Source organism: Artibeus jamaicensis, unplaced genomic scaffold (assembly GCF_021234435.1).
Source record: "Artibeus jamaicensis isolate MK-2021 breed Jamaican fruit bat unplaced genomic scaffold, CSHL_Jam_final contig_233, whole genome shotgun sequence".
In the NCBI taxonomy this organism is placed as follows: domain Eukaryota; kingdom Metazoa; phylum Chordata; class Mammalia; order Chiroptera; family Phyllostomidae; genus Artibeus; species Artibeus jamaicensis.
The window spans coordinates 31374515-31390743 of record NW_026521486.1 but is presented as its reverse complement, the minus strand read 5'-3'; the positions used below and the strand labels follow the sequence as shown (position 1 = coordinate 31390743).

General features: G+C 41.8%; 1 protein-coding gene across 1 annotated transcript; it reads right to left on the bottom strand.

Annotated features, from left to right (window-relative positions):
- Nucleotides 1-932: 932 nt before the first annotated feature.
- SPX (spexin hormone) lies at nucleotides 933-9923 on the bottom strand. Its single transcript, XM_037136664.2, has 6 exons — nucleotides 9833-9923; nucleotides 9269-9349; nucleotides 9010-9067; nucleotides 8381-8443; nucleotides 6803-6886; nucleotides 933-2222 (listed from the first exon to the last, which is right to left on the bottom strand). Exons 1-6 carry the CDS (start codon nucleotides 9851-9853, stop codon nucleotides 2164-2166), a joined length of 366 nt encoding a protein of 121 aa, XP_036992559.2. The 5' UTR covers nucleotides 9854-9923; the 3' UTR covers nucleotides 933-2163.
- Nucleotides 9924-16229: the final 6306 nt, after the last annotated feature.

Sequence of the window (16229 nt, the reverse complement as noted above, 5' to 3'; positions counted from 1 at the left end):
TAACTTTAAAAGTCATAAAGTGCTTTTTTAAAAAAATAGAATAGTCTTCTGATTAGAAATGAATGCAAATAACCAGGTAAAAAAAGAAATGTGGCTTTCAATGTATGGGCCTCTCTGCCTTCTTGTCTGTCTCACGATCACAGTGGTGGTGTGGGAGGAGAGGAGGTGTCCTCTGGGGAGCCCAGGGAAATGAAACGTAATTGAGAGCCCACATTGGGGAACACACACACACACACACACACACACACACACACACAGTGGCAAAGAGGGGAAGAGCAGTGAGAACTGTGTCAAAGTGGTTGTGGGCCCAGTCGGGAGGTGGGAGTGTTCTGGTACACGGATGTGCACGGGAGGCAGATGATTTCCCAGTTCGGAAATCCAAGCCATACAATGTGAAAATTTTTGATCGCTGATCATTTGTTCATTTCAGTGTTGAAAAAGGTAGGAATAAAGAGAATGGCAATGAGACCCTAAGAGAGATAGAAAGTGACGGCAAGCTGGGCACAGGGGCCACCATGCGATGGCCGTGTTAATCAGCATATCGGTATAGCTGAAAAGCATTCGAGGAGTTCAAGTACTTATAATACATGAAACTGACATTATTTTAATGGCTACTGGTCATTTAGACAGCTTTTTAAAACACTGTTTTAGAGCAAAACATTTGAGATTGTTCTAGTTCACTTTTGGAAGAATTACTTTGCAAAACAGATTTTAAAAGTGTTCTGGGAATAAACATAATGTTTAAATGGATAGTATGGCTTACTATTCAATAAACATAATGTTTAAGTAAACAGTGCAAGTCTATGTCAGATGAGTAAATAAATATCAACAAACTGGGTATATGCACTGTCTACAAAATCCACTTTAAAATCAAATCATAATTAATGACAGGTGCCTATTATAATGTCACATAGATTTTTTTAATGGTAGCACATTTGGGGGCAGAGATCAATGTTACATGAACTTGAATATAATTTCAGTATTCAACTATGAAACAAGATACAGACAAACCATATAAGCAGGGTTTTGATTACGTAACACAGTAAAATTGTAATTCTAAGTTACAGAGACATGCACATAAGGATATTGTTCAGCTACTGAATGATGGCTATATACTGAGGACAGTAAGAATTAACAATACTTTTTACTTATGACATTTATCAATAACAACCTTCAATTAAGACAATGAACATGATGGTTATATTGTAATTACAAATAAATATATTACCATGTTTGTTGTACAATAGGTATACGTGTGTGTATATATTTTTCAGATAGTAATGAACCCAGGATGACTTTAAAAAGGAGCAAATTAGGCATGTTTCCACACGCTTACATTATCAGAGTGCCTTTATGTAATGTCACATAAAGCCTAGAGTTCTAGTTGATTAGAGCAAGCAGTCTTTGAGTCTGTTTAGCCATGGAAAATGGGTTACCTCTAAAGAGCCAGTTTGTTCTTTCTATACAATGTACAGAAGATCAGAGTGTGTCTCATTTGCTTCTCTGTCAGTACCTTTCAGTTCCCTGTTTCTAACTGAATTCAGGGAGATCCCAGAGAGTACAAGGGGGAGGTCCAAGCTGTGGAACCTACGACCTGCTCCAGCCTCACCGAAGAGCCCTCTCTTAGCTGCTGCACTGAAGTCTTCTAATCACAGGGCTGCTTCCCTACCCCTCTCTCCACTCCCTTCATAACAACTTACTCCTGGATGGAACCTAAAAGGCAAATTACAATCTACTCTTTCTTATCCTGCCCTGTTTTTCCCCTCACCATCCTTGGAGGTGGAAAAGGAAGAGATTCCCTGCTGAGTGACAAGTGGGTAACAGAATGAGAAAACCAACAACTAATAACAATTAGATGGGGATGGCTATTTGTTGTAACAAAAAGAACACTACAAACAATCTTGGGTCTTAATTGTAAATGTGAAAAAAATTCACGAGTAAGACAGAAGATGATCTAAACAGGACCTGAATATTTTAAAAAATAAAGGTAATAATATCCTCGGCTAAGAACTCCACCTAACTTTTGTTTCTAGAAGAATACAACTAGCAAGTTGTACATATCCCTAAGACCACAAATGAAGTAAAAAGGGTCCACAGGTTTATCCACATGGTCCGTGTCTTCAACAAGAATAGAACTGTAACTGGATACAATTTGGGGTATTTTCACCAGTTTCGCAGACTGTGATCCAGGAACCTGGTTTGATCAAAGTTTTCTTCTCCAGCTGTAAGAAAAATACATAAAATCAACCCGGTTTCCATGTTTTTAAAAAAAGATGAAGAAAATCTCAGGACATACTTAGTCTCCTAAGATATGTTAACTCATGCACTCTGATACTGACCCTCCCCCCAAAAAAGTAATGGGTTTTGCTTGATTTAGTTGTATATGTTTCTCCTCAGCTTGAGAAACATTGGGGAACTCACATTTCGCATCTGACTCTCCAGACTGAAGGAAACTGTAATGTGGTGTGTTTGATAGGAACCTAAAAAGGCCACAGTTCTCTCTCTGAGTATTCCTCAGGTCTAAAAAACCCACCATGGGAACCACTGGCTTGCATCTAGGTTCTTCCTCTGTACTTTCAATGTATCTTACTCGGGGGAGATGACACAGGATCACATTTACACATATTCTCTTAGTAGATGAGCTAGAGGACTGGGACGCACTGAGGCAGAAAGAAGGGATGCTTGTTGGCTGGACAGGATTGTAAAACTTTACAGTAAGAGGAATCCCTCCTGGGGCCTGGATAGCTAAGGAGTCAGATGGTAACTCCCAGGAGCCCTAGGGCTCCAAAATTGGGTAGAAGAGCTAAAGCTCCAACCAGGCTGGTGAGAGGGAGTAGCCAGAGGCAGAATGCCTCTTCTAGTTTTCCTCTAAAATCATTTTCAGATAAAACCACATTCCCTCAGTTTAGTTACAGCATAATTTGAATGCCTGAGTTGCATTTTAACTTGAATTGCCAGTATATTTTGAAATAATGGAAATAACAGACTGTTCTTTAAAACGAAGAAAAAAGAAAACCTCAACAAGAAAGGCGTCCCTGTATACAGCCTACTGTAATAAAAACCCACTGTTGGAAAAAGAGCCATCCAAATTATACCTTGGCACTTCAGAATAAAAATATTGAAGATGACTAGTGATTAATATATCACACGGGAATCCAAAACTTTTCCATCAATTTAGACAAAATTTTGTTTCCTCATTTCATTATCAGAGACAAGCCACTCTGGAAGCTTCATAATTAAAAAAATATATGTATTTTCCAAGAAAGACTTGAAATGGGGATCTATAATCACACATTCTTCCCTCAAGTTCTTAATGCAGACCCCTCTCCTCATTAAAATAAGCTTCTTCCTTTCTTTGTTCTAGCTCATTTACCTTTTTGGCTCTGCAAATCTTCCCAGCAATCAAACCTAAAACATTTCATCATCAGTAAGTGTGCCAAATACTGACTTTCGAGAATATCACCTTAGATGCAGCATACTCTACAGTTATCTACTTTTCACCTTTTTACTGCAAGAGTTCTGAAAGCTATGACAGCTAGTACCTGCTTTCTCTTTGCTCTGCAGTTTATTTACCCTCTTCTCCCAAATTCCCTGTAAACAAGGTTTCACAAGGGACGGGACAGCAGCAAATTGAACCCCTGGGCAGGTCCCAAGGAGAAGTTTGGGAACTGGCTCGATGTTTGATGACCCCTCCCAGGGAACACAATCTTCCTCTGCCCCTTGATGGCTGTATTCTTAAAAACCATTCTGCTATATTTGATGCCTCTGATCCCTCCTTTCCTGAGACTTTCCATCCTGGACTTCTGGATATTCTGTTACTCTGCTTCTCCAGCTACATCCCTGCCTGTTTCTCTTAATGTCCCTCCACTGTTATGATGTTGCCCTTTTCCCCTTGATCTCTGGGCCTTCTCCAAGGCAAAAGTCCTTTATTATCCGCCCTTCTCCCACTACATCTGAAGCCCCCTCAGAGGGATTTCCATTTTCACAGTTTCAACCTTGATTCACTGGTTCTCATTTTCCAGTTGTTCCTAAACACTGATCATCTGAGGAAGTTGGGGAACTTATTAAGGATACAGATTCCAGGACCTCATTCAAGTAGCACAGAATCAAAATCTTTGGGCCTCAAGCCAAGAAATCTGAATTTTCAGGAAGCACTCCAGTTAACTCTGATGCAGCCAGTACGCGGTCGAACAGCAGAAAACCACTGACTAATACACCTTTACTCACTGGAATGTTTCTTTCATCTCAAACTGAACCTTAATTACATCCACAGAAATTTTCATTCCTCATCAATACTCTCACACACACTAAAACATTTGCTGATCTCTGGATTCTCTTTTAAACCCTTAGTGAACAGTTATCCCATATTATCTGTTCTTCCTTGTAGGCTCCCTCAGAGTGAAGCCTCTCCATCCGTGCCCCTTGACTTGGCCTCATCAATTCGCTCCCATGTTACTTCCTTACTCCCTACTGGCTCCCCTCTCCAGCCCTTCCTCTTCGACACCGTCCACTTGAGAGGGAGCATGGCATTAACTGAAAGAGCGACAGGGTCACACAAACCTGAGCTACAATCCCAGTATCACTTCTCACTGTGTGACTTTAGGAAAGTAGATATACCTCTGGCAGGTTCGGTTTGCTGAGCTGTAAAAATTAGCTCTAATCTGGAAAGAGGAACATCTGATAGATAACCACATGATTTCACTTACATGTGGAGTTGAATGAACAAAATAAGTGAAAAAACAAAATAGAAACAGACTCGTAGAGACAGAGAACAGACGGATGATTGTCAAAGGGGAGAGAGGTCCAGGGGCAGGGGAAAGAGGTGAAGGGATTAAGAAATACAGACTGGCAGTTACAGAACAGTCGCAGGGATGTAAAGTAGAGCACAGGAAATATAGTCAAATCCATGGTAACAACTATGTATGGAGCCAGGTGGTTATTGGCAATATCGGGGGACCACTCTGTAAAGTATAGGATTGTTTAACTGCTATACTGTACCCCTGAAACCAATATAGAATAATATTGATTATAACTTATAATTGAAAAATTAAAAAATTAATTAAAAGGATTAAGGTCTGATCCATAGTAGATGTTCCCATGTTGTAGCTGTGGTCGTTGCTCTTATCGTCACCGTAGATGCCATAAACAGACTCCTGTTGCTTCACCACGTCCTCTCTCTGCTGAAAATCCAGAGAGCATCTTACTGATTCTCAGATAGAGAATAAGTTACCTTCTGTTCTTCATCCCAGGTCCAATATGTAGCTGTTACATCACAGTGGGCAAATGACCTAATCTTTCTGTGCCTCTTATTTCCTTACCTGTAAAGTGTGGATAACAAGGGTGCTTACGTACCTGAGTTACAGTGAGGATTAAATGTGTTCATCTGCATCAAGTGCTCAGAACAGCACCCGACTCACGGCATTTTAGTGAGCCCTCTATAATTATTCGCCAGGGGTAGCAGAAAGAGTCACCATCGTAGCTCTACCACGACCACTGCTCTTACAATCTGCTATCCCATTGGCTGCTCACCCCATCTTTTCCCTGCAAAGGCCACTCTCATTCTTGCTTTTGCTTAATCTGCCTTCCTCCCTGCCCACCACGGAGCCTGACACCCAGCAGGCATAAATACGTAATTGCTGAATTAAGTATTATAATCCCCGCTACTCCAGCAAGTCAGCCCAGGCCTTGCTCTAGGTTCAGAAGACCCCTTATTTGACTTTTGCATTTGCTGCTTATCCTCATAGGTATTTTTTCACAACAAAGCCATAAGCCAGAAACGCCCCTTCCCACATGGTCAGTCCAATACTAGGCACTGAGCACATGTGTTTTCTCCGCTAGCACAAGTGTCAGAGGCCTGGGCCAGCAGCCTGTGCTGTGCACACCAGACTGCTTACACTGGGTTTTTTATATATTTTAACATTTAAATGATGCCATGAATATGGCATCATTACACTTTTTAAAAGGGGAAAGTCTAGGTCTATTTATTATGCTTTGATGACCTCTTTTTTAATAGTAATAAAACGTATACACCTTTTTCACTGGGCTGTTAGCTACCCTGCACATGGGCATTATTCCATTTTACCCACTGATACTGAGGCTCAGGGTCACCCAGCTAACTAAAGCAGCAGAGCCAGAATTTGAACCAAGTACTGTTATAAAGGGCCTCCACAAGGCGCTGGCTAATCCATTATCAGATGCCTTAATTCAAATGGCAGTTTTAATACTACATGGACAGTGACTCTATTTGAAGGTTACACCTAATCCTGGCATAGAAGAAGCTGTCCGGTGCAGTGTAGTGAAAAGTACACAGACGTAGGATCAGAACCAGCCTATATCTATTAGGGTAAGCCATATGAAACTGCCGTATTTGTAAGTAAAAAAAAAGGGGGGGTTGGTGATTTTTAGCAATTTCATTTAGTTAACCCTTTAACGGTGAGCAACTGGATTTGTGATTATTTAAACCTCTTCTGGCCTGATGTTTTCAACTATAAAATAATAAATTTGGACTTTGAATTTTTTTTCAGTTCTAAGAGAAATAAAGGTTACAATAGATTGTGGATTGTGGAATTCATATGAAATTCTCCAGTCTCATCAAAGAAATATTTTTATGTTCTTAGGACTCACTTTAATGAAAAATATACTGGTCTTTAAACAATCCGCATTCTATACATTTCTTGGGGCAACTGTTAATTATTTTTAAAAACCTGAACAAATAAAGGCAACTTCATTGTACTCAACACAGAATCTCAAAAGTTACAAAGCTTCTATGTCCTACTGTTAAAAGAGGTCACTATACTTGTACCTTCTTGTGGCTTCTGCAAGGAAGCCAACAGCAGAGCTGCGGCCTCTGGAAGAGTTAGAAGTAGGGCATTCGGACTTCGTCTTTCTGGAGAAACAAAAATGCATACAGATCCTATTAGCATTTAAATATTCACATTGAGCCCTGGCTGGTGTCGCTCAGTGCATTGAGTGCAGGCCTGTGAAACAAAGGGTCACCAGTTCAATGCCCAGTCAGGACATAAGCCTGGGTTGTGAGTCAGGTCCCCAGTAGGGGGTGCGCAAGAGGCAACCACACACACTGACGGTTCTCTCCCTCCCTTTTTCCTTCCCCTCTAAAAATAAATAAAATTTTAATAAATAAATAAATAAACATTCACTTTGGTAAATTCCCATTGTGTTATAACGCTAGAAAAACCTCCATGAAATAAGATTTTTGATGCCTCAGCAAAGAGTTCCAGAAGACATTTTTATAAATTGAAACATTTCACATTTCCCTTGGACGGATGTTACTTACAATTGGTTGTTATGTATTACAGGGTATGGAAGAGAATTTAGACCATATACAACACAGAATTTCATGAAAGCCAAGAGGATTAAGATAAAGAGCCCATGAGAAATTTGCCCCTTCAGAGCTTAATATCGCAGAAGGGTTTGGATGTGATGCAGCTTGGAGCCTGGACAAGCTCCTCTCTCATTCCTTCCAAAACAGTTTGAGATAATGTACATTCTTGGACACGCGGAAGGCAATTATCTGACGGAAGGAATATCTGCTAAATATATACAAGATTATTTCAAATCTAAGTTGACAGAAGACAAAACATTCTGATTCAACACAAACCATGATTTTTAATTTGAGAGCAACTGAAGTGGAAAAGCATCGCTTACCCTCGTAAAGGAGATCAGCTTAATTACACTGCAATCTTGAAGGAGGTAAACGAGTGCTTGCTAAGCATCTACTATGTGCTCAACACAGAGTTAGGTGTTTTTCGAAATAAGCATGCTTTTTATTTTTAGCATTTCAATCTTTAAATTTTATTAAAAAAATAATTGCATTTTTATAATCCACTGGCACGGAAAGTTTCAGTCCCCGGTACTACTCTGTATGGCCTCCATTTATCATTTCTGGTTTGGAACATTTCTGTAGCTATTTCTAATAATATATAAGAGGCACACGTTCGAAGTTTCTAGGTGAGTCATTATCTTAATAATAATAAACAGTGGTCACGAGGAAACTGTGTGAAGGTCCTGCCATAACGGAGGCACATTTTGGGGTCTGCTGTAGTTCTGCCTACCCCGCCTTACTCCTCGGAGCTGAACGACCGCCCCGGTTTCTGCAGCGCCCGGAGCCAGAGGGCCATTTTCAGCACCTGCGACGAATTCGAGCTTGCCGGGTCGCAGCCCCAGCCTCGGGGCCGCTGCCACCTTTACGCGGGGCGTCGTGAGCCCCGGCCCCGGTGCTCCGCCAACTCCGGGTCGCCGGGGCCGGCAGTCGGGGCCGCCCCGCGCTGCGTCCCGAGACCCGTCGGAGCCGCGGTGTGCAGAGCGCGCCGCGTCCTCCCCGAACGCGCGGGCCCGGCCCCCTCGCTCCCGCGTCACTCACCCGGCGGCAGTCGTTCGGAGAGGTCCTTCCTCCGACTCTGGTCGGAGATGAAGCGGCGACCCTCTGCAAAGGCGAGACACGCGGCTCAGCGCCCGCCGGGCCCGGGACGGTCCCGAATAAACTGCAGCCGCCCCGCGCCGTGCGGCCTCCACCCCGGGAAGCGGGGACGCGGCGGCCGGCGCTGGGCTGCGGGGTGTCGGACGCTCGGGGCGCAACCCACGGCTCAGCCTGGCGCGCGAGGTGACCCGAGGGAGGCTCCACGCGCCCCTCCCCGACGCCCCGAGTGGCCTGGGAGCGGCGGTCGCTGAACCAGCCCGTGCGGTGGTAACCGAGCGCAGGGCCGCCCTCGGGGGCGCAGCACGCAGCCCCCCGCAGGGCGGCGGATTTCGGACACCTCCTCCCCACTCGCGACGCCCCTCCTCCGGGTCCAACTCCCAGCCCTCGCCCTCTTTCCGCCACCGCCCCTTTCCCTTGATTAACTAAGACCTGAGTGGCCTTGACCTCAATTACTGAAGGAAACGAACGGTATTATTCCCTCCCCGCAGCTCTCCATCCAGGAGATGGACGCAGGTGCCCCCGAGGACCCTCCTTTCCTGCTGCGGGAGGGGAGCGGGGTGTGTCCAACGTACGTGCGCCCTTCAGGTAAAGCATAGCCTGAGGAGTCCAGTTCCTTCTCTCAAGGAGCCTCTGGAACCCCGGAGAAGAGAAGCAGTTAATAAAACAGTGCCCCTAGCCCCTATTAAGAACAAGAAAGGAAGGGAAAGATGGAAAAGAAACAAAATAAAAAAGAAAGGGAAGGAGGGAAGGATAGAAAAGCGGGGGGGGGGGAGAGGAAAAAACAATGAGGAGCATCTTTTTTTTTTTTTTTTTTTTTTTGCGTTTGAGTACCTGGGGCGCACTGCTAGCCTTTCCCAGGAAAGAAAACACCAGGAAAAGAGCGAAGGTTGTTGCCGCCAGACTTCGGAGTCCCTGCAAGAAACCATCAAGACAGTCACTTCTGTGCCTGGAGGACCTGGTGCTTCCTTTCCTGACGCCCGGACACTTCGAACGCGTTACTTCGCGCTGTGTTCTCTTTTAATACTCAGTATGCGGTCCCCATTCCCCAGGCTGCCTTTTAGTTCAATCCAGAAGAGTTCTCCTTTTAAAGAACTCATTTAGAAATATATGTTCATTAATTAACCCAAGTGACAAATTGCACACGTGATTTTTAAAATCTTAGTAATATCAAATGATTCTAATATTTTAAGGCACAGAAGTGACTGTGACTTAAATAAAATATTCTAATATTTTAGAGGATATTGTTTAAATAACCTCTAAAATGCTTATTCAACATACAATAGACACAAGCTGTAAAGCTTTTTGTAAAATAGTTAAAACGTCTTAAGTAAATTAAACCTTTACTTGCCTTCATGGTCTGCTCCTTTCCAGAACCTGCAATAAATATAACTTTACCTTTGAGCTTTCCAATCTCATTCTGAAAGTGGGGCTTTTAAAATCTTGGTGTCAAGGACCCTTCCTTCACACTTCAGCAGAGTTAGGGAGTCCACAGGGGTTTGTTGTCAGTCTTCAAGAGTGAGAGGATCTGATGACTCCGCCAGGAAAATTCAATTGCAGGAAGTAGAGAAATGACTGACAGGCGGGCATCGTTTGTTCAGATACTGACCACATCAGGGATATATTCCGAAAATATCAGCATTATTGCCTTTGCTTTTCCCATTAGTTTCTCAAAGCATTATTATCATCATCATCATTATCAAAGAAAATTAATAACTCCTGGCACAATCAAAACTTAATAAAATAAGAAAACTTGTTTTGGATAACTAGCTATCAAGTTATCACTGATGACTCAGGATGAATCACTGGGGAAGAAATGAAAAGGTTAGGGAATCTCAATGGAATTTGACACTTGTTATTCACTTAGTTACCCATTCAATTATTTAACAAATATTCATTGAATGTGTACTATGCATTAGACATTCCTTTTTTTAGTTCTAGGGACACAGTCATGCATTAAAAAGACAGTCTCCTCTTTGATCAAGCTTATCTTTTAGTCAGGGGAGAAATACTCTATACTAATAAATAGGTAAACAAGATAACAAGAACATTTTAAATATTTTGTAAAGTAAAGAGAATGTAAAAATTGAGGGGAGTGGGCCTGGAAGGAGAAGGTGGAATAAGGCATGGGATAAATTGGAGTAAGAATTAGTATTCCAGGCAGAAGGAAGTAAAGCAAAATCTTGGGATGGCAAAGAGCCAGGCTTATTTGAGGAACAAGAAGGAAATCAATGGAGTCGGAGTTGTGTAGGTAATAGGGACAGCACTTTGAAATGAGATTGGAGAGGAAGAATGGGCCAGTTGTTTGGGAACCTGGGTATAAAGAAGAGGCGATGATGGCTTGGACGTGGGTGGTACTTGCAGGGAATGGAGAGCTGTAAATGACTTTGGGATGCAGGCTGGAGGTAGAAAATACAGAACTTGAGGATGAATGAGATATGAGCATATGACAAAAATAAATTAAGGATGATTTTTAGGTTCTGGCTTAAACACGGGGTGAATGATGAAAACTTATATTAAAGTTGGAGAGACTTGGTAAGGAAGCAGTTACTAGGGAAATTAAGAGTTGTCTTTTGGGCATATTAAGATTAAAATGCATGGTTAGTTAAATATACAAGTAAAAGTGGAAAGTAGGCAATTAGGAATGCAAAGCTCTACGGAACTCAGCAAAGAGGTCACTAGCCTATGGATACTTTTCTAAAGGCATAAATGACCAGATTTAAGAATTCTAAAAAATTTCAAGGCAGGAAAAGGATTGGGATTGAGTGATAACACTTAGGGAGTGAATGGAGTTAAAGAAGAAAGGAAGGGGCAGACCTACAAAAATAAATACACAGAATGAGCAGCGGGAGAGCCAGTAAGGAAGGTGAGGGGAAGCAATGAGAAAGAAGGAGAAATTCCAGGAGGTGGTGGGAACCAGGAGAATGTCCATTACGTCAAAAGGTCAAACTAGATGAAAACTGAAAACTGTACACTGAATTCAGGAATATAATGGTTTTTGAGGACATAAACTAGATTGGTTTGTCATGAGAGGATATGAGAAAATAAAAACAAGTGTGGGCAACCTCCTTTAAGAATTTCACTAAAAGGGAGAAAAGGAAAAAATGACTTTTTTTAAAGATAAGGTACTTGAGTGTGGTAGATGTATGTTATTTTGGGGGGCCTCAGTAACTTCTGAACCCTTTTATTTTTATTTATTTATTTAGAGAAAAGGAGGAAGAGAGAGAGAAAAACATTAATGTGAAGAGCAACATGGACTGGCTGCCTCTAGTACATGCCCTGACCAGGGGCCAAACCCCTCACCCAGGTATGTGACCTGACCAGAAATGGATCAGGCGACATTTTGCTTTGTGGAACTACACCTGACCAACTGAGCCACACTGGTCCGGCTATTTTTATTTTATTTTTAAGTTTTTCTTTTTTTTTAATCCTCACTTGAGAATATATCCATTAATTCTAGACACAGGGAGAGAGAGATAGATATTGGTGTGCATGTGCAGGAGAGAGAGACAGACAGACAGACAGACATTGATGTGAGAGAAACATTGAGTGGTTGCCTCTCATATATGCTCCTGACTGGGGCCCGAACCTGGAGCCCAGGACTGTGCCCTGACTGGGAATGGAACCACAACCTTTGGGTCTGCGGACAGTCCTCCATCTAACTGAGACACACTGGCTAGAGCTGAGCCCTTTTATTTTTAGGGGATTCCTACAATTCCTAAATTTCCCTGATTTATGAGTGATGAAATTATGACTCTTGGTGAGAGGCAGACACTTTTTTCCTATTGTAGAAGCTGAGAATGCCAGGTCCTCATTTTCCCAGCCTCCCATTCAGGTGGGGTGTGGGCACAAGATGGGGGCTTCACCATTCAAATGCACCCAGTCAGATGGACAGTCTGGAGCTAGGATGGAAGCAAGTGGGGGTCTGGAGAAACCCTGGTGCAGCAGTGGCTGTAGAAAGCTTGAGTGTGTGGGGCAATACTGTCTACAGCGCTGACAGCAGATTCCAAGATGGTGTTACGCACTCCCGTGTCCTTAAAATGAAGTCCTCCTGCTCAGATCTGTCCAGTTTGTTGATTTCTCTTGAAGACAACTAAGAAACCAATTGCGGGACATATATGTCGATGGAGATGATCAGTAGGGAAGGAGAAATGGGTGATGAAAAAGAGAACTGCAAAAAAGAATGCATAGAAGGCAAGGGGGCTAGGATCCGAAGTATGTCAATATTCAATTGAAATAGTTATATACATAGGCAGATATTGAATGAGGACCTCAGTACCTACCATATACTAAAGTGCAATGGATTATACGGTCCCTTTCTTTTAAAAGAGCAGCTAGCTGTTCAGGTGTTAATGAATCACCTGGGAAGTTTGCTAAAAATGCAGATTCTGGTTCAATATAGCTGGGGTAGGGCCTGAAATTCTGCATTTCTAATAAACTTCCAGGGGATGCTGATGCGTGCTACTCTACTGATCATTGGACATTTTGCGTAGTAAAGCTGTAGAAGCTATGAGAAGTGAAGAAAGCTGAATCTTAGATCCATGTGGCTGGGAGAATGTCTAGCACTAGAAATATTAGAGTATGGGGTGAGAGCAGATGACTTTCATTCATCGGGGATTGAGGTTGGAGGGGCTGATGCTACCTGCAGATCTTGTATAAGAGAGATTGGAGACACGTGCTCATGAACTAAATGGGGGGGAATGGTGGGGGAGGGGTGTGCAGGGTGGAGGGGAATGAAGGGGGGAATAGAACAAATGTAATGGCATAATCAACTAAAAAACAAAAAAAATTAAATTAAATTTTAAAAAAAGAGAGATTGGGGTTGGGGAACTTGATATTTAGACTTCATTGTCATGCGCGGACAAGAAAACTGAAATTTGGTTAGTAAAATGAGAAAAGAATACTGAAAAGAGTTTGTAGAGAGAAACTTGAGGAATATTTACTCTTTTTAAAGAATAAGAAAGAAACAAAGGCCTTAGTGTAATGTTTTCCACTGTCTTAGGAGAGGAGAAAGATTAAAAAAAAACCTAAAAACAAAAAGGTTAACACCAAAAACAGATAAAATCTTAATATTCCTTTAAACTTTAGATTTTATGATTTAATTTCAAAAGATTGTAGTAACTCCCAAAAAAGAATAATAAAATAAATAAAAGTATTCATGTGTTTATGATTTACAAGAAATCTTAAATGCAACCCAACTACTAGGTTACCTAACAAACAAGTAAAATGCCTTTTTCCCCTTTCTGTACCAAAGGCACATAAAAGGTTTAGAAAGAGATACAGGAAAACACATTCCTGTTTATACTGTGTTTTGAATTTACCCTTTGAAGGAAAAATAAGTGAATGTGGTTTGCTTATAAGAGTTTAGCTAATGAATTCGCAAGCAGATGTTTGACGTCAAACCTGCCATTTTCAGTATAATACGCACAAGTGAAGAGAATGGTTTTGACATATTGTCAATATTGTAGTCTCATCCAAAGTAGCACGTCAGAAAGTGTTTGTTCTAAAAGGACATTGACTTTCAGTGTTTTTGTTAAATCACAAAGATTTAAGATTTTTATAGGTCTAAACCTAGAGGTAGGCCAAGAAAAGTTATTTGATAAAAATTTGATAAATAAAACCACTGAATATTTTTTCTGCTGACATTTATTCTGCTGACCAGGCAATGAGCATTGAACAAATTGGATCCTAAGCTTTTAAAAAATATTTTAATTTTATTTATTTTATTTTTATTTTAAAATATATTTTATTGACTATGCTATTACAGTTGCCCCATTTCCCCCCTTCACTCCCCTCCACCTTGCACACCCCCCACCCACATTTTCCCCCTTTAGTTCATGTCCATGGGTCGTACATATAAATTCTTTGGCTTCTACATTTCCTGTACTATTCTTACCCTCCCCATTTCTATTTTCTACCTACCATCTATGCTACTTATTCTCTGTACCTTTTCCCCTTCTCTCCCCCTCTCACTCCCCTGATGATAACCCTCCATGTGATCTTCATTTCTCTGTTTCTGTTCCTGTTCTAGTTTGCTTTTGTTTTTTTTTTAGGTGTGGTTGTTAATGATTGTGAGTTTGCTGTCATTTTACTGTTCATATTTTTTATCTTCTTTTTCTTAGATAAGTCCCTTTAACATTTCATATAATAAGGGCTTGGTGATGATGAATTCCTTGAATTTAGCCTTATCTGATAAGCACTTTATCTGCCCTTCCATTCTAAATGAAAGCTTTGCTGGACAGAATAATCTTGGATGTAGGTCCTTGCATTTCATGGCTTGGAATACTTCTTTCCAGCCCTTTCCTGCCTTTAAGGTCTCTTTTGAGAAATCAGCTGACAGTCCTATGGGAACTCCTTTGTAGTTAACTGTCTCCTTTACTCTTGCTGCTTCTAGGATTCTCTCCTTCATTTTAATTTTGGGTAATGTAATTATGATGTGCCTTGGCGTGTTCCTCCTTGAGTCCAGCTTCTTTGGGACTCTCTGAGATTCCTGGATTTCCTGGAAGTCTATTGCCTTTGACAGATTGGGGAAGTTCTTCTTCATTATTTGTTCAAAAAACTTTTCCAATTGTTGCTCTTCCTCTTCCCCTTCTGGTACCCCTATAATTTGAATGTTGGAATGTTTAAAGATGTCCTGGAAATTCCTAAGCCTCTCCTCATTTTTTTGAATTCTTGTTTCTTCATTCTTTTCTGGTTGGATGTTTCTTTCTTCCTTCTGGTCCACACTGTTGATATGAGTCCCAGTTTCCTTCCCATCACTATTGGTTCCCTGTACATTTTTCTTTATTTCATTTAGAATAGCCTTCATTTTTTTCATCTAATTTGTGATCAAATTCAACCAATTCTGTGAGCATCCTGATTACCAGTGTTTTGAACTGTGTATCTGATAGGCTGGCTATCTTTTCATCACTTAGTTGTATTTTTTCTGGTACTTTGATCTGTTCTCTTGTTTGGGCTTTTTTTTTTTTTTTTTTTTTTTGTCCTGATGCACCTGTTATGTATGAGGGCTGGCCTTAGGTGTTCAACAGGGCGGGGCAACCCAGTCGCTGGGTTGTGGTGCAGTATGTGGGGGTGGGGTCCGAGAGAGAACAATGATGCTTGCTCCACTCTCTGCTGGACTTTTGCCACCTCCCCCGCTTCCCCTAAGCAAACCGGCCCCTTCTGGTGCTGATTCCCATGTGGGTGGGCTTGTGTACATCCTAGGACCCTGTGGGTCTCTCCAGTGAACTCTCCTGTGAGACTGGGAGTTTCTCCCACTGCTGGCTCAACCTCCACAGGTGTTTTCAATCAGTGTTTTTGAGGCTTTATTTCCCCGTGCTGGGGCCCTGGGTTGTGCGGTCTGTCTCACTCCCGTTTCCCCTGGTTTATCTGCACATGAATGTGGGACCTCCCGGTCTGCCAGCCACCGCTTTGCTGTGAGTTCTCTCTGCCTGGTTGCACATTTCCACCCCTCCTATGGGTCTGAATGAATATTTCTTCTTTAACTCCTTGGTTGTCAGACTTCCACATAGTTCGATTTTCTGTGTGTTCTGGTCATTTCTTGTTTTTAAATTGCTTTTGTCCTTCTTTTGCCTGTGCGAGGAGGCACAGTGTGTCTACCTACACCTCCATCTTGGCCAGACTGGATCCTAAGCTTTTTTGAGAGGCATATTCAATGGAGACCATTTTGTTTTCATATCTGGTGTTACCTGAAATTTTCTAGTTGACCAGAGGGGACACAGGGCCCCTTTTAATAGTAATTGTCACTCTTGAAACTGCATTCTTACAAGGTCAGTGATTTTTGTTAACATTGGAA

Bases quoted from the DNA above. Each gene is read 5' to 3' on its own strand.
- SPX (XM_037136664.2), bottom strand. From the start codon at position 9,853: ATGAGATTGGAAAGCTCAAAG. The intron at 9,350-9,832 runs GTAAAGTTATAT...GGTTTCTTGCAG, and splicing joins TGAGATTGGAAAGCTCAAAG to GGACTCCGAAGTCTGGCGGC. The intron at 9,068-9,268 runs GTACTCAAACGC...CCGGGGTTCCAG, and splicing joins AGGCTAGCAGTGCGCCCCAG to AGGCTCCTTGAGAGAAGGAA.